The sequence below is a fragment of the Argiope bruennichi genome, chromosome 6 (genome assembly GCF_947563725.1).
Source record: "Argiope bruennichi chromosome 6, qqArgBrue1.1, whole genome shotgun sequence".
Taxonomy (NCBI): Eukaryota; Metazoa; Arthropoda; class Arachnida; order Araneae; family Araneidae; genus Argiope; species Argiope bruennichi.
The window spans coordinates 49,396,724-49,422,900 of NC_079156.1; the positions used below are offsets into that span (position 1 = coordinate 49,396,724).

Sequence of the window (26,177 nt, forward strand, 5' to 3'; positions counted from 1 at the left end):
TTTGAAAAATGTTTGAAATTAAATGTTTTTTTAGCCAACTTAAATTATAATTAATTTTTTTTATTATTTTGTGTACTTTTTTAAATCTTAAATTCAGTTGGATATTAATTATTATCTAATAATTGAATTTCATCCTAACAATATTGAATGTCTCATTAATGTTCAAATACTCATTTTTGTTTCACTTGATAAAATGAATTGAATTTTTTAAAATTAATTTGGTCTTTCTATTAATTCATGAAATTTTAAATGATTAAACTGTTGTATTGCTGGTAGAATGATGGGATTAAATAGCTTTTATTTAATTTGAAATAAAAAAGAATATATAAGAATAATTATTAAAATAAAAGTTTTGTGAAATTTTCTAAATATTTATTGGTAATTTAAATTTTTAAAAATATTTATTATGATATTAAAGGTAATTTTTATGGTGATATTCATCAACCATAAAATTAGGGTATATTTAGTTAGAAACATTGATGATTTAGTGTTGATTTTAACGTTCAAAGAAATAATCTAGACATTTTATCAACTCTATTTTCTCCTGGCAAAGTTTTAAAGTTGTTGTAAAAATAATTAAAATATCCGTTTTTAATATTGTGATTACAAACTAAGTTACTTGTAGCTTTGTGGCAACTTTTCCTTCTAGAAATTTGATTGTATTCATTATTTGTTAATTTCTTTAAAGTCTCCATTCATTGATTTTTTTAAAAATAAATTTATATTTTTATTTATTTTAACTAGCTTCTTGCTGTGTCACTGATGTATTGCTAACAACCATATCCTCACATTTTACAGAATGACATTAATGTCTAAATCTGATGTTGAAATTTTCACTGATTTCCATTGCTGTGTTTTCCTTAAATTTTTTTTATAATGCATGCATAATTCTTATATTTGTATATGAATTCCAATATTCTACCATATGAAATTTAATTCAGCTCTTGAAAGTTACTATAGATATTAAAAGTTTACTATATAAAATTCAATGTGGCATTAAAAATGTTTTCTTGATATTAATTTGATTTTCTGCATTAACTGTATCTTGATAACCAAGAGGTGAACATTCTGAAAACAGTAAACATAATTTTGTAATTTTGAAAAAAATTCGGTAAGTTATCACGGGAAGAAAGATATTTACTTTAAAGCATAATAAAAACTCCCTCTTTTTTCCTTCTGATTCAAAAATAGTTTTAACTCTTGACGGTCATAAAAAAAATCATGGGAGCTTATGGCAAATGAATCTTATCTTTGCCTCTTGAAAAATACAATTTAATCAGTTTTATTTAAGAGTAAGTTATGTTATATCATATATTCTTTTAATATATTTTATTTCTGCTTTTTGCATTAGAGAAAAATTATCAATCTAAATTATTTTTCAAGTTCAGATAATATATACTTTTTTACATAACTGACTCCATTACTCTAATAAATTAAATCTATTCCATATGCAATTTTGTTAAAAAAATTAACTTTATAATTTACTTTATACTTTATATTTTATCCTTGCTGTTTATGACAGATAAAGCTGCTTAAGCAGAAAATTATTCAAAAATGCAATTACTGAAGAATTATAAGTTCTGTAAAAAGGTAATCTGATTTGTAGGGGATAAACCAAAATAATAATAATAATAATAAAGTAATACTGTAAATGTTTGAAAATTTCATTAAAAAACACTTTGAAATCATTTGTCTAAATGTCTTGTGATTCTCAATTTCTTAAATCGTGTTATATGTGCAAATTTAAATTTTAGTAAATTCTGATTTGCTCTTAAATTATTCTGTATGTAAAATAGCAGATATTTAGCCAAAACTTTTATTTTAAAATCACAAGATTATGTAAAAGTTGTTTAATATAACTTTATGATATGTTTTACAAATGAGAATGTTTATTTCAGGTATGCCACTTACCAAACCGCCTAATACATGGGCTCAAGCTGCAGGAAAAGGTTTGAATAGTGTTGGAAATGGACCTACTAGTTCTAGTAACTCTGAAATGGAAAATGATCAACAAGATATTGCTGGCAGCTCTTCAACAAAAGTGATTAGAATGGAAGAAAATGTAAATGAGTCACAAATTGCTGCAGCCTATAGTGAAGGCTGGGGACAGCGGGTATGTTTTTAATCGTTGAATCTTAGCAGTTATGTGTTCCTCGCCCCCTTCTAAATAATTTGTTTGATTTGAACTAAATTTTATACTATTTTTCTTAAGACTGTGATGATACCATCAACTTTTCAATTCGATCAAGTTAATATTTTTTTGCAGTAATTCAGAATATATTATTTTACAAGAAATATTTTAATACCTTCTCAAAATTCAAATATTTACTTTTTCATAGATTTAAAAAGAATTCTTTCAGTTTTTAATTATTACTTTTAATTCTTTTAAAATTCATTGCAAATCATTTTGAAATATAATAACGGTAAGACATTTGTCTAACGACATTTTTGGAAATTTTTGTTTTACGATTTTTTCAATTTTTTTTTTATTAGTTTGAAGTAGTTAGTTAATGGTACCTAAAAGAAATGAAAGAAAATTTATAAGCCCTTCCATTACAAGTGACCAAGGACCAAAAGCAGTCAATCAAATGATGTGGTATATTTTGATTATTGTATGTATTATGAGAATTTATACAAAATTGATTTTTACATTAAAAATATTATACGTAAAAATATTTAAATTCTGAACAGGTATATCAAGTGGTTTGTTTATCTATAAAAAAAACCTCAGTAATCATCTTGAAAAAACACAGAGTATAAGTTTCAATCGTGGGTTTTCATGAGATTATTCAGTGGTGATAGAATTTAAAAAAATTCTGAACAAATAAATAAATAAATAAAGTTTCTGAGCAAAATGAGTACTGAAGTTTGAAATATGCCTGATTGTATAGCTGCCTTTTTATTTAAAAGAATAAATAAAGCTGATAGCTTGGACAAATTTGAATAATCCTGTTATCAGGTATTTTTCTGTTGGTGGTAGCAAATAAAGCATATTTAAAATGTATTTGTAACACAATAACAGCATTTAGGTTTTTTTTAAAATATATATTTTTCTTTCTGTTTCAATGTCTGCAATTAAATAACATTCTTTTTGTTTACTTAGAATTTAAAAATATATATTATATACTATTTTTCTTAAAATTGTGATAAAGAATACCATCAGCTTTTCAATTTGATAAAATTAATAATATTTTTTGCAGTAATTCAGAGTAAATTATTTTACAAGAAATATTTTAATACCTTCTCAAAATTCAAAAATTTACTTTTTCATAGATTTGAAGAAGAAAAAAATTCTTTCACTTTTTAGTTATTACTATTAATTCTTTTAAAATTCATTGTAAATGATTTGTATGATGATAATTGATAATGATTTGTAATGATTGATATTGTTGTTCATTTAGTATAAATTCTTATAATGCTTTTTTTAAAAGAAAAAATAATTTTGGAATTTTTAAAATGTTTTTTAGATTTTGCCAACTTAGAATGCTTTATCGATATGTTTCTGTAGAAGCCAGATGGTGATTATACTAATTATAATCAAAATTATAATTAATAGTAATATATAATGATTTTTTTCTTTATAGGGAATCAATCAAGACACAGCTTGGGAAGTGCCTTCTTCCCCTCATTTAAGTCCAAAAGAAGGAAGTACATGGACTTCAACGAGTACTGGTACTGAAATCTGGGAAAATAATGTCCGTCACCATGTTAAAAGCTCTAATAATAAAACTCCCACTCAAATGCGAGAACCATGGGGGCATACCCCTTCTACCCATATTGGTGGTACCTGGGGTGAGGAGGAAGATACCACTAACTTGTGGACTGGAGTGCCACAAGCCAGTGGTGCCACCTGGGGAGGAGAAAGCAACACTTCTGTATGGAGTGCTAATCCTGCTGAAGGAGGCAAAAACTGGGGCAGTCAAAATAATGCTATTAATCCAAATATGAATCCTAGCTGGGGAAGTGAACCACGTACGTAAAGCATAATGATTTCATTTTCTTTTGTTTCCGACAAATAATTTTAAATGCTTTTTTTAAATTAATTTTCGGGATTTGAATTTAGTAGAGTTTTTTTGAGAAAATATTTTATTTAACAGATTTTGCAAACATTTACTTTTCATTTTTGTGTCTACACTCAATGTTTAATGATGAAAGTAATAGAAAAGCTTATTTTTCCTCATGAAACCAGAGCAAAATCCTGTAATACAAATGAATATTAAGTTACATTTATGCTATTACAGGTAATATCAGCTTAAAAGCTGAAATAACGATAGGCTAATAGTTAATAAATAAAAAATTCATATTGGAATTTATAATTGGAATTCTTATATTTTCTGTTATGTCAGTGAAAGTTATAATTAAATTTATTTTAAATAAGTGCCTATTGATTCCATTATTTTATTGTGCTTCCAGTGAGGATAGTTAAGTTCTGTTAAACTCCCTTTGTACAATCATAATATATATAAGATGTGTAGGAAATGCTTTAGTGACCAAAAGATGAATCATCTGAACATATTCTTCCATTTTTATCTCCCTCCATCTCCCCCCTGTATGTATGTATGTACATTATATGAAAGTTGATTAAAATATATTCTGGTTTCACCTTGTGGTATAAAAAGTAACTTAGGAATTCAAAGGCTTTTTTATAATTCCAATTGTTGCAAAATTCTACAGTATCTCAGGGGTGTTTGTGCTCCGGGGAAACCCCGGAATTCCGGGGATTTTGAACTTCGATACCCGGAAATTCCGGGGATCGTCGTTCAAAAGGAAGTAGGAATAATAATGAATTATTTATTTTGATCTGGGTAATTTTGTTTGCTTTGAAAGCAGAAAATGCAAGGTCAGTGTGTGTGGTGAAAACTTTTCCTTTCTTTCTCCAAAGGCAGTGATAATGCGTGAAAAGGGGGAAAAAACTTCTTTTTTGTTCTTTCCTTATTGCGAGTTATGACTCATTCCCCCGGTTCTCGGACATTCTCTTCTGGATTCTTTTCGGCAAGTAGGCGCGGCAGAAAAAAAAGGGAGAGACTTCGTTCGACCAGATGTGCGATCACGTGACCTGGGTTCAAAGGTCTTAATTTTGCAAAAAAAGTAATTCATTGAACTTTTATAATTAGGTCATTCAATACTTCATAATCGTAATTTTTCATTTCTCCCCCCCCCCCCTTCTCGAAACTCCAAAATGTCGGTAGTAAGTCCGTAAAAGTTTCCGGGGATTTTTTGGGGTCCCACAAACACCCCTGGTATCTTCCCGAATAAATTTCTTTAATATGATGGTTATTAATTTTTAATGCATTTGATCTTCTGTTTAAGCAATTTATTCTTTTTCTTTACTTGTAATAATTAAGATTATGTCTCTGTTAGCAGAAATATTATTCTCATATCATTTATTTAAAAATTGTATGGACTTTCTAAAAAGAACATTTTCTTTTCACAGCTGCTTTGCAGATAGGTTTGCCTCACATGCCTCTTGCCAATGAAAACAAAAATATAGGTAAATTAAATATGCATAATTTATTTGAATTTCATTTTTAATGATATGTTGTATTGGAAATGTCAATGCATTTGAATATATTGTCATGCAATTTCGATTTTGACTCTGGTGCTATCTTAAATAAAAAGGTTTGGCTTTTTCTAAAATTGGTTATATGCTTGATTCCTTTTTATTGTAAAATACATGAATTTATAGGGCTAAATTTCATTACCTCTTAACTAAAAAAAATAAATTGGCTTTTAAAGAAATGGCAATCTTCTAAACGTATTTGAACAATTGTCTTCCTACAATTTCACTGATAACAATGTGTAAAATTTGTTATATTTGTTACAGCTGCCTTGCAGATAGGTTTATCTCAGATATCATCTCCGCCAAATAAAAATAAAAATATAGGTGAGCAGAATTTTCATATTATTACATAAGTATATGGGGCTTACACATTTTCCATTAATATATACACTTGTTGCTACAACTATTTTTTATTTCTCTCGCATATTGATTTACGAATAAGAGCAGTTTTGTTAGTAAAAATTGTTGCATTGAGGTATGTAAAGTAGATTGAAACCTACCTTTGAACTAAATCTTAGAAATGGATAGATTTGCGATATTATTAGCATAATCTTAAATTGCACTATCATTGAGCTAAGATTTAACTGCCCAACCTGAAAATAACTGCCTTTCTAGTGGTAGAGGATCATGTTTATTATGCGTTTTTGATGCATAATAAGTATAATCACTTAGGCTCGCATCATATATTTATGAACTGGTACATTTATACATTACATTCACATTAATAGGTTAAATAAAATAGAGATTAAATTCTCAATTCTGCTTCTGACTATTTTATTGAAAAAGAAATGAAAACCATTGTCTTATTAGCTTTAAATATATCTATATAAAATTATAAATTCTGGCCAAATACAAAATTGCTTAAGACTTTATTTTTCAAAAAACATATTTTAAAAGGAATTTTAAGACCAAAATCATTAAATATGTATATAATAATGTATCTATCCTTATTTTATTCATATTTGCTGTGCTTATAATTTCTTGAATAAATCTATACAAGAAATTATAAGCACAGGTGTAACTTTAGCTATTTTACAAGGTGTAACTTTAGCTATTTTTCAATTCCTACTATTAGCTCACACTCTCTCTATATATATATCTTGTTCAAATTTTCATTCCTTAATAAAATACTTTTTATTCATCCACTCAAGTTCAAATACATTTTTTTAAACTTGTAGTGGATGACACTTGATGTTAATACAGTTTTTTTTCAAATATTAATTAATTAAATTTGTCCAGTAATTTCTATTTGGTCGTCAAGCTCTATTTTGCCACTTAATATTGTAATTTTGTCATATATTGTAATTATTTAATAAAAAGTAACTAAAATAATAATAATAAAAAAAATTGTTGACCTAAGTAGGAATTGACTTTAAAAATATTTTTTAATATATTACTTGTTATAATTCAAAACATTCTGTATGTAGATATTCATCTATAGTAAAAAAAGCAAGTATTGATAAACAAAATTATATACTTATATTTTGGAGCTTGAAAAAAAATCTTGAAAGAACAAGGTACAAATAGAAATACTCTATTAACTTGAAATGCTAATCACATTCATAATGTATTCTGATTTTCAATGAACTAGAAATTTTCTTATTTATGATATTCATTTTGCCTTTTTTTTTTTTTTTTTATAGTATTGTTTGCTAGCATGTCAAGCTTTTATAATTTTTTTTTAAATTTTTGATAATTTTTTTGTTTTACTTTTTAATATATTTTAAAATCTTTATATATAAAGTAACTGATAAAACCGAAGAATTAGTTTTCCAACCCCAGTTACTGGTTCAATTTCATAAATTTTTGTTCCAAATGAGGGGGGAAAGAAGATATGTCATAAGTAGTCACCATCTACTCTTCATTTTCAGGAGATATCACACTGTAAATTTTTTTTTTTTACAGTCTTCAAAATCAGCAACAGGATAAATGTGGCCAGTTGATTCATTAGTTAATTTTAATTTGTCAGTGTTGATTCAGATTAATAAATTGACGCTGTTTATATGGTGTATGAACAGCATCAATTTCAAATTTGTTCATTTGTTATCATAGTTATTATGGAAGATTATGGTTGATTTCTTTTCTGAAATTAATTATTTAATGGCACCTCTCATTTGGAATCAAAGTTTATTCAAAAGTAATAAATTGATCACCGGAATTAGTTGGAAATGTTGATAGATTGCAATGACATCGGAAACTTGTAGCTTAGCAAAATTTTATGGCTGGCTTCAAAAAGTGAGTGAATAATTGATTACAAGATTTTCTGTCTACTGATGTAAAAGAATTTAGTTAAATAGAAGCATATAACTATTAGAATGTGGTATAACAAATGCATTGACTAACAATGAAATGTTGAAGATGTTGGATTAAGTTGTTTAATTTTATTTGAATATTGAGAACAGTTGAATTGATGAAAATTATTTATCCATTCTTCTAAATAAAAATTTTGTGACATTCATAATAAAATTTTGTTTTATAAATTATGATATGTTGTTATTTCTAATTTTTTTTTTAATTAAACAATATATGTTTCCAGATGTGTTTCACAAAAATAAGAAGTTTTTAATTTTATTTCTATAATTGTTTGAACAGCTTATTAGGGCATTTAGATTCCAGTGAAAAAATGTAATTATTTGAGTAAGAGTAAAAGTATCTATTTTTTAAAATTTGAATTCATAAAAGATTTGAAATATTCTATAAAGAATTTTTGTTTAGAAACCAACGAGAAAAGGGGGGGGGACTTGTTCAAAAGATGATTTTTTAAAAAATTCTCTTCAGAATTTATTGTATAGAATTGTAATTCATTTGTTTGAAATAAGCAAGGAAAAATTGAGTTTGTGGTATGTTTTTGCCTTATTAAACAATTTCTTGATTTTTGCTATTTTATTGGCTTTTTAAATTCGGAAGTAAGATAAGAATTTAAATTACTTATTATGTGAAATTCCTAATAATTCATCTAATCTTTATTGATGGTTTTAATGATAATTTGGCTTTTTGTTGAAAAATAGATAGTTGAAATTGCTTTTATGCATAACATTAAAAAATTATGCAATGACAAATTTTTTGCAATTGTTATTCTAATGCAAATTTGAAATAACAGAAATTATAATTATTGAAATATACATGGTTATAAATTTGTGTTTTACAATTTTTTTAAAATTTATATTAATTTCATTACATTCTTTTAAAGTTGAAGATTCTGGTCCAGACAATGGTCCTCCGTGGGCAGATCCATCCCATAAACAAAACCGTTCGTTTGGCAATTGGTCTCCTGTAACTGGAAGCAACAAGAAGATGACACCTTCTGGATGGGAAGAATCAGCACCTCAGCCACCAGTCACTTGCCAATCTGGACCTAATTATGATGATGGAACAGCTGTATGGGGTAATCCTGTTCACCAAGGTAAAGTTTCTCATTGGAAAGACATGCCATCTGCCAAACAAATGCCTAATTGTGTTATGCCTCCAGGCAACTTGTGCCAAGGTGGCAATCCATGTGCCCCTCATGGTGGACCTGGTATGATACGTTTGCCACAAACGGGATCAAATATGAACAAAAATGACAATGTTTGGATGAAAAATCAATCAATGAATCGTAACCTCAATTGGAATGAAGTTTCATCTCATAGAGACCCCTCGGGACGTAGGATCTGGGATGATAACCCTCTTCCTGATAAAAGTGTTCCAGGAACTCCTAACACACCAAATAGTGCCTTTGGAAATTGGGGTGAACCCGGGCATCCTATGGGCCCATACTGGGGTGCAAAATCAAAGAATGCCAGTTGCAGCTGGGCAGAGGGGCAAGTTGATACAAGCTCATGGGGTGGTCCTATGAAACAAGTAAGTTATGCTTTAATGTCATTTCCTGTTTTTTTATGAAATTTTTTTATATTGAAGTAAATTAAACATTAATTCTGTATCTAAGCAGGTAGATCAAAGAATATTATAACAGATAGATAAAAAAAAAAGAACTATTAATATGTTATTCCAAATATTTAAGTTTATTTTTTAAGATTTTGCACAATCTTTTGCACAATGATAGGGCAACTTATCATATTTTTGAGTCGTAAAATGATTTACAAATGTCAAAAACTTCAGAATAATAATTTTAGATAAGTAATTTTCATTTAGATAAATAAATTCATTCATAAGATTATGAATTAAAATGTAATATACTATATAAAATATTTTGTGATAGTTTAAATATTTTCCTGTATTATGTTTTTGATATGTTATTTATTATATTTATCAAATTTTTACCTTATATTTAGTTATTGGAACTGGACAATACTTTTTATTTAGGCCATTATTACTAATTTCTGTACTAGCATTGTTTTTGTCCCATATTTCCATTTTCAGCCATCAGTTTCCCTGTTATAGTGTAATGAATATTACATATTTCAGAGAATAATCAAAAATTTCTGTAGTTTTGAACAGATTTACTTCGTAATTCATGGAAAACTCTAAAATTTATCAATCCATCCAATAGAAACATAGTCGTAATGAAGAGTCTCATGTATTTGATTAGAATTTTTATTTTAATTCCAATATTCAATATATTAAAAGTTGATATTTAAAATAATTTTATTTTATAATTATTAATTGGATACTGATGATTTTATTTCATTTTGAATGATTCTATTTTTAAATGTTAATTATTCATTGTTTTTCTTATGATCTTCATTTTTAAATCTTGGCTATTTTCTTAAATATTGTTGCTTTTGAAATTTATTAAAAAACCCTCCTATTTATATTTTTCAGTTGACATGTATCTGTATATGTTGTTAATTATTGAAATGCTTTGTTAATCTATTTGTTTTTATGTATATGAAGTACATCTTCCATTTGAAAAAGACATTTTAAAGTAATTTTATATGTTGGAAGTAACTTTTTAAGAAAATACTACTTCAAAAATAACTTTTTCTATGATTTTCTTTTGTTAATTCATGTTAAAAGTTATTCAAATCTAGTAAAATCAGCATTTTTCAATATTTTAATTAAATATTAATTAATGACATATTATTTAAATACATTATAAAGAAGAAAACAATCCATCTGGCAACTATCCTATTTTATTACAAGAGTAAGACATGATATAATTTGCTTAAACTGTGTTACAAAAAACTTCCAGTAGGCATTGACAAACAGAATAAGATGCACATAATCTCAAATTGTATCATTCTCAGGTTAAATTATCTCTTATAATTTTCTATGTACTTTCTGTTGAATGTCTTGGACTTCACAATTATTATTTCCTTTATTTAAGAATTGTGACAAGTTTGCCATGCTATTGATTAATTGGCTTTTTTTGTTTTTATTAGTTACTATAATTTATCTATTAGATGTGAATTAATCTAGTTTCAAATTCTTTGCAGGGTGGTAAGCCATTAAGCAAAGATCTGATTTGGGCTAGTAAGCAATTTCGTCTACTGATGGAAATGAATTTCAAGGTAATTATAACTTTATATAGTGAAATAAAATATTGATTTTTTTTATCAGTGCAAAATAAGGAAATCTGATTTAAATTGTAAATTATCTGATTTAATTTATCAAGAGCTTTTTTATATTATTAATTCAGTTCATGGTGCATTTACTTAAATCTTTTTTAAAAAGTGTTCAGCGATTTCTATCATTGAATGAACTTAAATTTTTTTTTCAAAATTAGATTATTGATATTTTACATAATTTATGAAATCTGTTATATTTAGATTCTATAAAATTCTTTATTTTATAGAAGGATGACATTGAAAATGCTTTGAGACGTAGCAACATGAACCTTGAAGAAGCTTTAAGTAAGTACTTTAATTTACTCTAAATATTTTTATTTAGATAAGTTGTCTTTATTTCATAGTATTGCTATCTGAGCAATTATTGATTTGAAATTTTACTCCTCTTAGCAAAATTAATGAAATATTAATTATTCTCTGTCTTCCACTCTACTCTGGGTTAGTACTTTGTTTCGCTCTGTCAGGTACCAATTGACACCAATACCTGATTGTAATGGATTGCTGATAACTGATTCTTTTCTTGTTGGAATAAAAGATTCTAAGTGACTATTAATTTTCACACTTGCACCGAGTTTAGGATTTAGTTGATACCCAATTTTGTAAATAACTCCATGAAACTTTTTGCTGTGTTTTTATTATGATATAGGATACAATTTTTTAGTTGAACTTTTGGGACAATTTCCTTTTTTCATATATATAATATTCTTAGTTTATAACAACCCTAGTAACAAAATATCTCAATTAATGCAGCATAGTCACTTTAATATAGGTACACATTATTTCCCTGTCTAAACTATACATGTTGAACTTAAAAGACTTCAAGAAAAAGACTTCACCAATCACACAGTTTATATATATATATATATATATATATATATATATATATAATATAATATAGTTATTAGAAAATCTTGCACATGTATATATGTTGCCGAAATAGAATATCAAACTATGACTGGCTGCTACTGTAACAATCCATTACTTTGTATCAAGTTGATGCAGTATAAACATAATACAAACTATCACGTATGATAGTTGTATGAGCTGTAATAATAATTTAGATCAGGTTGATATTTTATTACTAAGTCCTTATCAAGACCTGGTATCTGATATGAATAATTTGATTCCAAATTAGGAAATTTGTTTCTATGGGAAAAAGCATTGCTGTGGTGGTGACAGGTGTTTGAGTAGAGGTAAGAAAAGGCTTTGCTGATATAGTTAATGTAGAAGAAAGCAGAGATTCTTCAGTGTTATGCACTTATCATTATATCAGTTAGAGAGCAGTTATGTCTAGGGATAAAATATGTATAGTGAAGGGGGGGGAAAACATGCATGGTTATAGCATTATCGATGCAAGGCAGTGAACTACATTCTATTGACTTAAAAGTTGAATTAGATTGATATAGTATTATCTAAAAGTGCAAACTATTTGGTATGTTTTTCTTTAAATTTAAATGCAAAATTAAAAATTTTGTCTTACAGTGGAGCTTCATGCAATGAACAATAAAGAGAACTCAATGCTTGACATTGATGGTTTAACTGCCATGAACTTAAACCAGCCACGAGTTCATCTTGGTAATGTTGCTGATGAAATGAACTTTACTGACCACTCCATTGACAATACACTGCCACCAGGAAGTTTATATGGTAATAGTAGCTTTCCAGGGATGAATATGTTCTCCACCGGTTTCAATATTGCTCAAAATTGTAAAAATCAGGTATACTACAGTTATTAATTGGTTTACATTTTATCTTATATGAAGGCTTTGTTTATTTTTCAATTTAACATAAATTTTATTTCAGAATTCTGTTGGGAACAGTATTGCACCAAATGTCCTTGGGAACACTGGAACAAACAATCAAGTGCCGAATTTCAACATTAATAATAGTATTAATAACTTGAGTCCTGCTATGATGCGAAAAATACTCCAACAAACCCAAGCTTTCAATCCTGTAAGTTTTAATTATTTTTTAATTTAATGAAATTGCCTTAAATGATTGAGAATGATTTATTATTATACTGTAAATTTTGTTTATGTATCCATAGGCCTGCATTCCTCAGAATACTGGACGTATGACCCAGCAGAATTTTCCTTCAACTGCTCAATTGCGCCACCTTGTACAGCAAATACAAATGGCAGTTCAAGCAGGCCATTTAAATCCTACAGTAAGTTATAGCATTTTTATCGGTAAATATTAATACAGTATTACATTTTTTTAGCTGTTGTAACTATATTACTTTAACATGATTTTTTTTTTATAGATTTTAAATCAGCCACTTGCTCCTCAAACATTACAGCTACTCTATCAACTTTTGCAACAAATAAGATTCCTGCATCAACTTCAGCAGCAGCAGATGTACTTTACTCAACATGGAAGTAAACCTGGCAGTCCACCTTTGCAGCTCAGTGTTCAGATTACTCAAGCAAAACAGCACATTGTAAATCTCCAAAACCAAATTGCTGCTCAACAAGCTATATTTTTGAAGCAGGTAATGAGAAATCTGTTTTTTTACTTTTTTTCTAACAATAGTATGACTTCCTTTCTGTTTGAGTTAATAATGATTTAAACAAGTAGCGGAATATACTTTTACTATTATTATTATTATTTTGCTGATCTAAGAATATAGTTTCTAATTTAATCATTTTACATTTCTAAGGACTAGCATGTTTTCACACATCATAAAATCCATACCAAAAGAGTTTATGATGTTTGTCTTTGGTGTATGTTTTTGTATGTACAGCTAGTTTGTTCTTCCCTGAATGTATAAACATATTCTCAAGTTATTTTTGATTCCACTACTAAACATGTAATTTTCTGTTTAAGATTTTACTAACATTTTTAAAATGCAATTTTATTTCAATAATTTTTTGTTGTTGTTGATTGATATTTTAAAAATTATTTGGATATCTGTAATTATTTTATCACACTGAAATAATTGATTTTTTCCCCCCTCTTCTAACAGCAAGTACAGTTGCCAGTGCAGCATCCATCCCTCCAAAATCCTCAACCGTCCACTTTTGATGTTGTCAAATCCAATTTGGATTCTATAAATGGCTTGCACTCGGAATTCAGGGATCTCTCTGTAAAGGATTCAGCCTCTCAAGGTCACTCAAGACTCAATCAGTGGAAGTTGCCTTCATTTGAAAAAGATGATAATCCTGCTTCCAGTGAGAGCAATGGGTGTAATCGAAACAACAATGATGTATCAAATGAGTTTAGTCGAGCTCCTGGTTCAATCACTAAATCATCATCAGCAAACAGCTTGGCCTCTACAACTGCTACTCATTCTGCTTCAAATTTGCAACCTTTAAGCGAGAACACTTGGCCTGACATGCCTAGGTCGCAAAATGACACTTGGTCTGACCCAAATGATTCCAACAACTCTGTCCAAGGGAGCAATGATAACATCGGAAACTCGAATGATTCGAATACCGATGCTAACAGTAACAAACACAACAGTGCCTCAGAAAATAAAGACTCTCCTGCCACTTCCTCCAATCCCTCCACTTCCAGCTCTTCCCAGTCCTACAATTTAAATGACCTTGTGCCTGAATTCGAACCAGGAAAACCATGGAAAGGAACATCCCGCATTAAGAACTTTGAAGATGATCCCCATGTCACTCCTGGAAGCATTGCCAAATCTCCTTTGTCACTTAACAGTATTAAGGATTCTGATCTCTTCTCCTGGAACACTAAGCAGAATGTGCCCAATCTCTCAACTTCATCTTCATTGACCTCAAGTACATGGACTTTCTCGCCACCACCATCTTCTCAAAATAGGTAAGCATTGATATTCAGATTTTTTCACTAATGCAATGAATCATGTTTAAATCATTTCAGTATTGAATGTGAAATTGAAATATGAAGAATATGAATTGAAATGTGAAGAAGCTTTCTCCTAATTTTTGTAAGATATTTTTATATATTGAGTGAAACTGAATGTCCTATTTTAAAACTTTTATTATGTAACAAATAGTTGATCTATTTATTTCAAGAGGTGATATATTCTGGTTTTGGATACATGATGGATCACACATATTCAATGAGCATTTCTGTTGTTGCATTTATATGCCTCGAGTCAATAAACTGTTTTTTATCTAATTTTCTATTACATGTATCTGTTGATTCTAGCAGTAACACCTTTGATAGAAATTTTGTTGAAGTATAATTTGCATATATTGGCAGTAAAGTAACAGTTTTTTTTTTATCTCTGTCAGATGATGATCTACCAATCCATAATTCTTGATTTTGAGATAGTACCTCTATGTTCAGCTACCACCACTGTTATGAAAAGTTGTATTGCAATTTTTGCTGTGGGCATTGACATAGTCATGTTATTGTTTTGTTGCAGAATTGTTTTATTGACTTGGTGTGCATACCACAATGAAACAGGGGTGTTTGTGCTCCGGGGAAACCCCGGAATTCCGGGGATTTTGAACTTCGATACCCAGAAATTCCGGGGATCGTCGTTCAAAAGGAAGTAGGAATAATAATGAATTATTTATTTTGATCTGGGTAATTTTGTTTGCTTTGAAAGCAGAAAACGCAAGGTCAGTGTGTGTGGTGAAAACTTTTCCTTTCTTTCTCCAAAGGCAGTGATAATGCATGAAAAGGGGGAAAAAACTTCTTTTTTGTTCTTTCCTTATTGCGAGTTATGACTCATTCCCCCGGTTCTCGGACATTCTCTTCTGGATTCTTTTCGGCAAGTAGGCGCCGCAGAAAAAAAAAGGGAGAGACTTCGTTCGACCAAATGTGCGATCACGTGACTCTGGGTTCAAAGGTCTTATCTCTCCTGGCATGGCGCCAATAAGTAGAGAAGGGGGATTTTTCGCCATATTAGCTATTTGTCATTGATCGCTTCGCAACTTTTTTTTCTCCGCTGTGTAAAATTTTCGTTTCATTTATTGATGCACGTGTAAATTTTTCATTTCGCTTATTGAAATATTTTTTTATTTATGTATGCAAGAGAATTTCACTTTGAAATTTCAGCACATGAAACAGAAATTACCCCTTAAAAATTCATATCTAATTAGTTTTACAGCATTAGATCCAGAGCTAAGAGGTAAAACCAGTACAATATTAGCTTTTGAAAAATTATCATCTTTTATGTCCCATATTTTTAGTGATAATGAAAAGTCAAAAGTAGAAGCTGAAATAAGGTTATACCAGAATGATATTGATATCACCAAAGAAATGCTCTACACATCTGATGAAAGTGGAAATCAAGTCAAGTGTACAATTGATAAATATTGGTCTAAAGTTTTTAATTTAAAAGATGATTTCACAAATGATTATAAGTATCCTACATTGGCTAAATTGGTCAAAGCCTGCCTTAGCTGCTTCCATGGCCCATTAGTGGAAAGTGCATTCAACTTAATGGATACACTTGTCACTGACTATAGAACCTCTCTTAAGATTGATTCCCTAGATGCAGTGCAGACTATTAAATATGATTTAATGGCTTCTAAAGAAACCTCATGTGAAAAATACGGCTCAAAAAATCCAGTGACTGATCCAATTCACAAAGATCTCTTACTGAATATGAACAGAAGTTGGAAAACATATCAAGAGGACTTAAAAACATGTATTTCAGATGAGTCACCCATAAAAGTCTCTGAAAAACCTTCTACATTAGCAGAAAAGCAAACTGCTTCTACCTCTGCATGTGCTGTTCTCGAGGAAATTTCTTCAACTGTAAATGAGGAAAATAAAAGTCAACCTTCCTGTAATTATGAAGTTCACCACAAAAGAAAGACAAGCCCACAAACATCAAAAAATAAATAAAAAAAAAGCAGCAGAAATTAGATAATTTTTTTAAAAAGAATTAATTCATGTAATTTAAAATATTTGCATAAAATGTAGTAGTTTATATGTTTGAAAATTTATGGTTATTAATTTTGCAAAAAAAGTAATTCATTGAACTTTTATAATTAGGTCATTCAATACTTCATAATTGTAATTTTTCATTCCCCCCCCCCTTCTCGAAACTCCAAAATGCCGGTAGTAAGTCCGTAAAAGTTTCAGGGGATTTTTTGGGGTCCCACAAACACCCCTGATGAAAGAAATGTTTATTTTACTGAGCATTTGCAATACTTGTATTCAAAACTTGAATATATTACCTCATGAATAAATATATTCTTCCAGATAAATAGACCTGATTTTAGAATCAATCCTGTCTTGTAATGCAAAACTTTAATTTTAGAAAAATTTGAAAGTTGTAAAAAAAAAGTTTATTATTGTATATTCCATTAAGTTTACAATTAGTCATTCCTTGCTAGAATGATAATGTTGATATTATAAATGAACATTTAGAACTATCTTATTTCTTTATAATATAATTTGTTACTATTCCTGGATTAGTTTATGGGACATTTACTCTCACACAATGCATAGTAAAATAAAAAATAAAAAAAATATTTCTGTATAAGTTAGAATGAACAGTAGAAAATAATTGGATTGAACTAGCAACTAAATTTCAGAAAGAATGCTGCAATTGAATGAAAAATAAAATGTGATGGGAACTAATATGAAAGCTTCTTATTAAATGTGACAATTTTGAATGAATCTGTGAATTAATCTTTCTACATTTGTAGCTTTATCCAATTTGAATATCAAACTAAATTTCATTTTAATTAGTTCTATTTTATTTAGTGATAGCTCATCTGGAAGATCTGCAAATTCGAGATCTTGGAATAATCGGCCTACTGAACAAGATCGCTTATCATGGAAGGGTCCATCATCCATGCCAAAGACTTCTCGCCCACCTCCTGGATTGAGTGGTCAAAACAAACCTATTACCTCAAACTGGATTGGGAGTGAAAGTGGTCCCCAAGGATGGTCTGCAAATTCAGGTATACTATAGTATTTAATATAAAAAAATTTCTATTTCCCCCATTTATAGAAATATGGATGTACTTTAAAATATCAAATTTTATTTTCTAAAATTTAAATATGTATATAAATTGTCTAATAATATCAGTATTCCTTTTTTACCACTTAAGTATGAATTATTATAAATATAGTTTAGTCTTATTTTTTGATTTTGAAATGGTATAAATAAGAAATAATTTTTTTATACATACATTTTTAAAATTTCTTTCATTGTGGCTGTTCTGTATAGGTGATATAAATTTGAGAGATGTGGCCTTTGTTGTTTCTAAATAAAGATAATTTTTTTCAAAAATATTGTTAAAAATTTGGTATTTAGTAGCTCAATTAATTAAAAAACATACCTTCTATTATAAGTTTAATTAATCTTCCCTAGCTGCATCTATTATGTTAGTGCAAAGTGATGTTATCTGTTTGTAGTAAACAGAATAATGATATTTTATTCTTAGTTATATAATTATTGGTTAATTGCTTTCTTTCTTTTTTCATGCTGTCATCATTAGCTGTTGATCTCATTCCTTCTACTGGATTAAACAGTTAGTCTTCCTTTTTCTCAAAATTTAAAATGTCTATGTTGACTTATTTTATTTGCTATTTTCCTTATGTGTAATGAATTGCTCTTTGCAGCCAAATGAAGCAACTTAACTTAGATCTCATTCATACTCTTTCACTTCATAAACACTTTTTTATTTCTTAGGTTGGGAAAAACAGTCTGGTTCTAATTTCTTAGTTTTGAAAAACCTCACTCCTCAGGTAAACTAAACTGATAATTTCGAAATTAACTATCTGTAATTTTTAATGTGTTAAATCATGTTCTTTTTTTTTTTTATTCCCAAGCAATTGTCAATCAATTTTATGTAGTATTTATTGATTAAAACAAATGTTTCTTCTTAGAGGTGCTATGAGCTTTTAGCTGTACCTACTGTAATATCCTAATCATTTCTTATATACCTTATTGTCTTTTTTATTTGAAAATTTATTGCCATTTACCTTGTCATTACTAAAAATGTCTTAATACTGTATGAATAATACGGATAAAGAGTTTATAGATAAAGAAGTAAATTAATAATGTAAAATTAATATTCAATCTCGCAATGGGAAATTAATATAAAATTTTGAGATGGATTTTTCAATATTATGAAAAATAGAGTGTTGTAGTACATGAATAATGTAGAACATGTATTTTTAACTTTATATTTTCTTTTTGCTTCTTAGATTGATGGATCTACATTAAAAACTTTATGTTTGCAACATGGTCCACTTCAATTGTTCCACTTACTTCTTAATCATGGCATTGCACTTGTACGTTATTCCACTCGTGAAGAAACAGAAAAGGCTCGATCTGCTTTGAATAATTGTGTCTTGAGCAATACGACCATTTTGGTCGACATTCCAACTGAGATGGAAGTCAAGCAGTACCTTCAATTAGCTAGCGGCCAGATGGGTTCAAATGTATCTTGGCCATCTGGCAATGGAAATGGAGATTCCAGTTTCAGCTCAGGCAGCACCTTTCCAATCAGTGGAAGCACTAACACTGCTAGTAATGGCAGTAGCTCAAGTAAGCTCACCACCAACAACTGGAACAGCGCAAGTCTGAATCTGCAAAGTTCAAATCTTTGGTCCTTCTCTGGCTCTGGCAACAGTCTGTGGGCCATGCAGTCATCCACCAATGACCATGACCAATGTATTCCCTCACCTCTCAACTCTTTCCTACCCGGTGACCTCTTGGGAGGTGGTGAATCAATCTGATACATGTGATCTGTCCATCGAATTTTGTGATCCATCACAGGGTGAGTGATTTGATGTAGATCATCCGGTCATATACCCTATTTGATGAGTCTCTTCTATTTAGTCTCAAAGAAAAAGAATTAAAAAAAACTTTGCTGCTTTTACAAATGGGGGGGGATTATTTTCTTTTACAGTATTTTTCCGACCATTGCGGAATTAGAAGACTGCATCGATGAAACAGTGACTGGAATGTAAAAAAATGAGGATTAGGAGAAAAATTGTGTGATATTGGATATATATATAGCTTAATGTTTTAAAATATTCTACTTATAAAAAATGATATTAAAAACTTGAAGTGTAGTCCGTTCATGAACGCAAAGTTTTCCATTATGTGATAAACTCATTACGGTTTTACTTTTAGACTTGGTTCAGCCTTCCCAACCGATATTTACTGCTCCTCAAAATGCTCAGTTGATGATGTCATATTAGATAAATATCGGTATAGTGTCTTGCATACGTTTGTCTAGTATTTTTTGGTGCCAGGATATCTGTGTGTATGTATAAAATATAGAGATATATATAATTGTAGGACATGTAAATATAATTTCATAGTTACCTTTACAAAATGCCAAATATGAGAGAACCTCATTGAGCACAGTCAATGTTTTATTTGCAGACATGCATCTTGTAGTGTGCATTTAAACTAGATATATTGAGTTATACCTGTTAATGTTTGAGCCTGTGTTATGGTGCACTGCAAAACTTGTGAAGTTAAATCTGATTACATAATCTGTAGTTTTTCTTTCTCTTGGTGATACCGTATTTTGTTATTCTTTCCTGGTGTGCAAAACAAGCACTTTTTTTTTTATTGTTGTCTTAATCTTCGTCAGATTTGAGTACCTTTGTAGTATTATCTGTTTTTTTTTGTGGATTAAGTATAAATTATGTTAAATCGTTGTCTTAAAATGAAAATATTATACTTTTTGTTGAGTGCTTTTCTGTTGTGTTTTGTAAATATTAGTGACAAAGATATTGGATGAGTCCATGTTTCATTTGCCTTGTTGAATGATCAAAAAAAAAAAAAAAAAAGTGTGGCAAAAGCAAGTAATAGTTTTGTAGTACTCTTAGTTTACTATCCATCTGCAGATGGATTAATCTTTTTCAAATAAATATTTCTTGGAATAAAAATCGTCCTTTTAACCAAAAGCCCAAGATGGGGTTTGCATATATTTTTATCATTTAATTTTAGTGCATTTTAAAAATTATTCAAATTTTCTTTATTCTTAAATATTAACTTTTACAAAGATTTATTTTAATTTTTACTTTCTTTTTATATAAGACAAAATTCACTGAAACAAAAAGTTTGCCACATAATTCATGAATGTTTGAGATTCTTTTTATTTTTATTAAAGCATTCCTGTGGCTTTATATGGCAAAACATTTGTATCATAGAATTCTATATTGCTTTCTTTCTTATTCAGCAATATATCTGTTAACATTTTCCTATTAAATCTTGAAATTGCCTACATTTCTGAAACGTAACACTTCTTACTGGGTGTGCATACTGTTATATTCTCAGAAAAATAATTTATTATATATGTTTCATATGTTGAAATGATTATGGTCATCTTGAGCTTTAACTAAACATCCCTTTTTTTTGTTTGTTTTGTCAATTTTTAACTTTTTTTTTTGGTTAGGAGATAGGTACAATTTGTGCCTTAGGTATGAAATACAGGTAGCCTATTTCTCCTGAGAGCTCAGATTTTTTCCCCCTCCAAATAAATATTCCAATATTTTGCAATTGTAGTGAAAAGAATTTGTGTCATGCATACCAAATATTAACTTCGAGTGTAAAAATGACAGATGTAAATGTAAAAATTGTTTTTTAAAAGATCTGAACTCATTCCATTATGGTATATGTAATACTGAGAAGTTTTGAGTGATGTCTTGTATATGTGTGATAACAAAAATTGTGCATGCTTGCAATTTGGCAATGCTTTTTCTGTTTAAATATAAAAGGTCATCAAATTAATGAAATTCTGAATTGCTGTAGATCCATCAGTCTTTTTGAAAGAAAAAAAAAAATCTTTCATAGCACCATATTTTGTTCAACTTACCACATATTTTTACTCTTTTGTTTAAATGTTCATTGTAATATTGATTTTTACCGAGAGCTTTGTTTCTGTAATGCTATGAATTCCAAATATTTATGCATACATTTTAAAGTGATTTGTACGATTAACTGGACAGTCTTAGTTTTTATCTTTGACTTTTTGCATATTAAAGAGAAAATTATTTATCTTTTAAAATTATATTTTTGTTAAGAACTATGTTTTTAAGTAAGTAATTTTTTTATATGCTTAAAATTAACTTGTAAATTATTTTATGCAAATTTTAACTTTAATTTATCAGTGTTTCAATGACAGTATTAAAATGAATGCTTTTAATAGGCTAATTTCCCCAGAATGCTTAATATTCATAATGAAACTAAGTTTCTTAACAATTGACTGTCCAGTCTTGGAAGGAAACTTAAGTTTGCCTGGTCTGTGGTAATAATTTTACTTGGCTCTAAAAGTGTGCATCACTTGCAACTGAATCAGTCGCATTACTGAATGGTGCTAGTTCTGTACTTGTGTGTAAAATAGTGCAGAATAAAAAAAAAAAATATGCTGTGTTCCTTTTTTCCAACCTTTCTGTGCATGGACACAATCCACACATTATACATGTGTCGTATTAAGACCTGCAATAATTGGTCAATTTTATTGTGATGTGGTAGTTTGGTGATTGTTCTATATTAATTGTTTTCTTAAAGACAAGTTTTCAGTTGTAAAATTTATTGGAGTGTTTGTAGAATCTAGTGTGTTTTTTGATCTAGTATAATGATGCACTAATGATAAAGAGCTTGATGTTTTGGATATATATTCATGTTGCCATTGCATTGAAATTTGTGCACTGCTGAATAAGTTGAAACTGATTATAGATTTTTTTGTACATAAAATCAGATAACACTGGCTATCATAAAAAATCTTGAAAGCAATTTTCAAGTCTATTTTAAAAAAAAAAAACTTTGGACATACGAAACCACACTGAAGTGTACTTTATCCACACTTCTTATTGCAGAATTGCCACTCATTTGCAACTTGTTTTAATTTTAAAAGTATGATCTGACCTTACAAATCAAGTGTTGAAGTCGTTTTTAGGCTCACTTACCTGTTGTAATTGTATACTTGCTTTTAATGTTATCTGCTAAATGAATTTTTCGAGTTGTGGCACAGTTGCTTCACTGGTATGTACCTGAATGAAAGAAAAATGCTGATAGGGAGGTCATTTCCATAAATCACTTCCTCCCTCCCACTCTTTCCCCCCATGATAAAGTAACTAGTGTGAGAGATGGAACAATATGTTTGTAAAATTCAATTGCTGATTAAAGTTCCTAAAAAATGTGTTGCCCTCTTTTGGTTGACAATTCTTAGACCAAATCATCCTTATGGAATCAGCGCGAAAATCTTGATTATGTAAATTTAATTTACTTAATTGATGAACTAGTCTCAAATAATGCATGGTGAGCTTGTATTTTGATGTTTTAAATTCTGTAAGATGACATTCCCTTAATCTGGTGTGTTGAAGCTGTTTGCTTTGTGTTTTTTGCCATTCGTTCTTTGAATATTTGACAAGCACAGGTAATGCATTTAGTAAAATCTAATCTATTAATATATTTGAATGATAATAGGCATTGTACTTACATATCATTCTTTGGGAAAAGCCAACTAAATATCAGTCTGTTACATAAAAAAAATTAGTACAACTTTATAATTTGGTTGCTTTTTTTTCTTCCTGAAGTCATTAGTCTCTGGAATTGATAAAACTGCTCAGATATTTCCACTGTGGAATGTATGTTAACACTTTTTGACGCAGTGACAAAAAGTTAATAATTTTATACAACTTAAAATTGAGAATTCAAATGGATCATACCTAGAGCTTTCTATATCAGGATATTAATAGTTAAAATGTTCTACTGACATTGCATTTGTAATAAGTCTTAACTTTTTTAACATCAATTTTTTTTCAAGACTATATAATAAAGTGTTACTTTTATTAAAATCTGTAGGATTTTTACTATTACAGGACAATCATTACAGAATGCAAAATATGAAAAATTACACCCATGCTCACTTCGTATATAATTTTCACCTTTTCATTTCATGACAGTTGTTCCTCTCGGCCCATTGGAGGTCCTCCCCTCCCCTAGTCAGTGATCTTTAAGTAACACTTAAAGCACATTTTATTCTAGTCATGTCGGTATTAATAGATTAAGCTAATACTTTCTAAGAGTTTTCTTTCCTCCTTTCTTTCTTTTTTTTTTTTTTTTTTTTTTTTAAATCTACTTTTTGTATCTGTGGTGCATTTTTAAAATATGTGTATTGAGATTAATTTATCCTCACGTGTTTTGAAAAATGAAAATCCAAGTTATATCCTGTTTTTCCATTGTTTTTATGTTTTCTCTAATTTCTTTTTTATTGGTTTAATTTGTTGTGATGCAAACAAAGGTGCAAGATACATTCTCATGTCTTTGTCCAATTCTCATATGGGTAGTTCAAACCTGCTGATTTCTCACTAGAAGAAATTCTACTTTGGGGGCATGAAACAACTTATTTTTTGTGTAGCTTGTAATTTATGATTGTATGTTATTTCTAATTGCTTTACTATTTTATTTTGTGATTTTTTTTTTCTTACTATGCTGGAAATGGTTGTTTGCCAAAGTAATATAAGTATGTTATTGTAAATATAATTTTTCAGCATATTGTCTTGTCAGTTCTCTAATGTTTATTATAATTTTGCATTTAATGATTTGAACAATATTGTTAAGTCGTAAAGAGGTTATGATTTTTCTGGATAACCGTTATAGGATTTTTCTTTAATTTTTATGTTTCCGGTGAGTGTTTTGTAGTTTTTATTTTTTAGATTTCTAATGTATTTATATTGCACTTTCCTATGCTAAAATGTTGCTCAATGCAGTAGTAGCTCCGCTGTATGATGAAAAATATAATGGAATTAATTTCGATTCAGAATTCGAATTTTTTAACAAAATTTTGAATTTGGAGACGCACATAAAAAATGTCCATATTGCAATGAAATATTCAAGCATATTTTCTTTCAGTTTTGAGAAAGCAAATTTAGATTGTACAGTTTCATCTACTTCATAATCATTTGTAGTTTTCAGTCTTAATTTAAACCATTAATTTAAATCACGGTGCAATTAATATCATATATAAAATTTTTTCACTGACTCAAATATCTTTTCTACATAATTTTGAGTTTTTTGGGAGGTGCTATACTAATAGCAAATTATAATTCAGAATGCATATGTTAATGCAATTTTTTATAATTTGTTATTTCTTAGGTAATACCTAAAGATATTCAAGTTATCACAAATTCTTTACAAAAAAGAAATATTAATGATTCAATAGAAAATTGGAAGAAGTTTTAAATCTTATGTACATGGAATGTGCAAAACAATCTGGAACAAATTGCTGCCTTATTGTATTTTAGAACTGAAAAGAAAGAAAGAAAAAAAAAAAAACATTGCAATTCTAGTGTGCATTTTAAATAATGATTCAAGAGTTTGTTCTGATAATGAGTTGTAAAGTATTTTATCACTATTGCTCAAAAAAATTAATTGGATGTCTTAGATTTTTATATTACAACTTAATGCAACATCTCTATGAAAATTTTTTTAATGTCATTCTGCACAGGTACAAATTGGCCTTATCAAAAGTCTTCGAATCGATTTTGATCAAGGGTGGTTAGGCCCCTGAACTGTAAAAAACTTTTTGAAGGGGGGAAATTGAGTTGGTGTACATATCACTGATGTTTCTTAAGTGTGATTTCTGTCAAAGAATAGTCATAAATTATTTGTTATACTCTTGCATATTTTGAGGGAAAAGATTTTTATTTGTTTAATTTATATGTTTTCATGTTTCTGGTTAATATATATATTGTATAATCATGTTTATCATTATTGGGAAAAAAATTTCATGACAGTTTCTCGAATTTAGTAATCTCAGTTATTGAAAGAGGATAAGTTTCTTATCAGAACTTTATTACTTAATTAAGTGAGGAAGTATTAAAATTTGTAGATTTTTATATCTCTCTGACTTTGCACATTCTTGTTTTAAAATCATTGTGTATTATATTAATTTAAAAAATTCTTTTTATAAAATGGACCTGTGATCATTATCTTAAAGATACTAATATATCTTACTGTTGAAGTACTAATGAACTCTTGATTAGCAGTTAGTAGATTGTACAGTTTAGTGTGTGTATGTGTGTGAAATATTGCATAGTTTTGTAGATTGTGGTTGTCAAACTTATGCATTTAGTGATTCTTCTTTCCAGTCAAATATTTTTACTTATGTATATAAACTATATAATGAGAGATGCTCAGTTGCTGGTTAAAAAAAAAATGAAATACTTTTTAAAAAGCTTTCAAA

The 26,177-nt window shown here is 28.7% G+C and overlaps 1 protein-coding gene across 5 annotated transcripts in view; it reads left to right on the forward strand.

Annotated features, from left to right (window-relative positions):
- The window catches only part of LOC129972790 (protein Gawky-like), a 35,761-nt gene extending 10,054 nt beyond the window's left edge, over positions 1-25,707 (forward strand). For 2 of the 5 annotated variants that reach the window (XM_056087054.1, XM_056087053.1), the window contains exons 2-17: positions 1,899-2,113; positions 3,585-3,972; positions 5,435-5,491; positions 5,825-5,884; positions 8,751-9,400; positions 10,936-11,010; positions 11,295-11,352; positions 12,550-12,785; positions 12,871-13,020; positions 13,115-13,234; positions 13,331-13,558; positions 14,033-14,850; positions 17,722-17,921; positions 18,462-18,494; positions 18,656-18,711; positions 19,174-25,707. In XM_056087054.1, coding sequence (XP_055943029.1) covers positions 1,901-2,113; positions 3,585-3,972; positions 5,435-5,491; positions 5,825-5,884; positions 8,751-9,400; positions 10,936-11,010; positions 11,295-11,352; positions 12,550-12,785; positions 12,871-13,020; positions 13,115-13,234; positions 13,331-13,558; positions 14,033-14,850; positions 17,722-17,921; positions 18,462-18,494; positions 18,656-18,711; positions 19,174-19,707 — 3,876 coding nt within the window. In that variant the 5' untranslated portion in view covers positions 1,899-1,900 and the 3' untranslated portion in view covers positions 19,708-25,707. The remainder of the gene's footprint in view (positions 1-1,898; positions 2,114-3,584; positions 3,973-5,434; positions 5,492-5,824; positions 5,885-8,750; positions 9,401-10,935; positions 11,011-11,294; positions 11,353-12,549; positions 12,786-12,870; positions 13,021-13,114; positions 13,235-13,330; positions 13,559-14,032; positions 14,851-17,721; positions 17,922-18,461; positions 18,495-18,655; positions 18,712-19,173) is intronic. The other 3 variants (XM_056087055.1, XM_056087056.1, XM_056087057.1) reach the window with 3 other exon arrangements.
- The last annotated feature ends 470 nt before the right edge of the window (positions 25,708-26,177 follow it).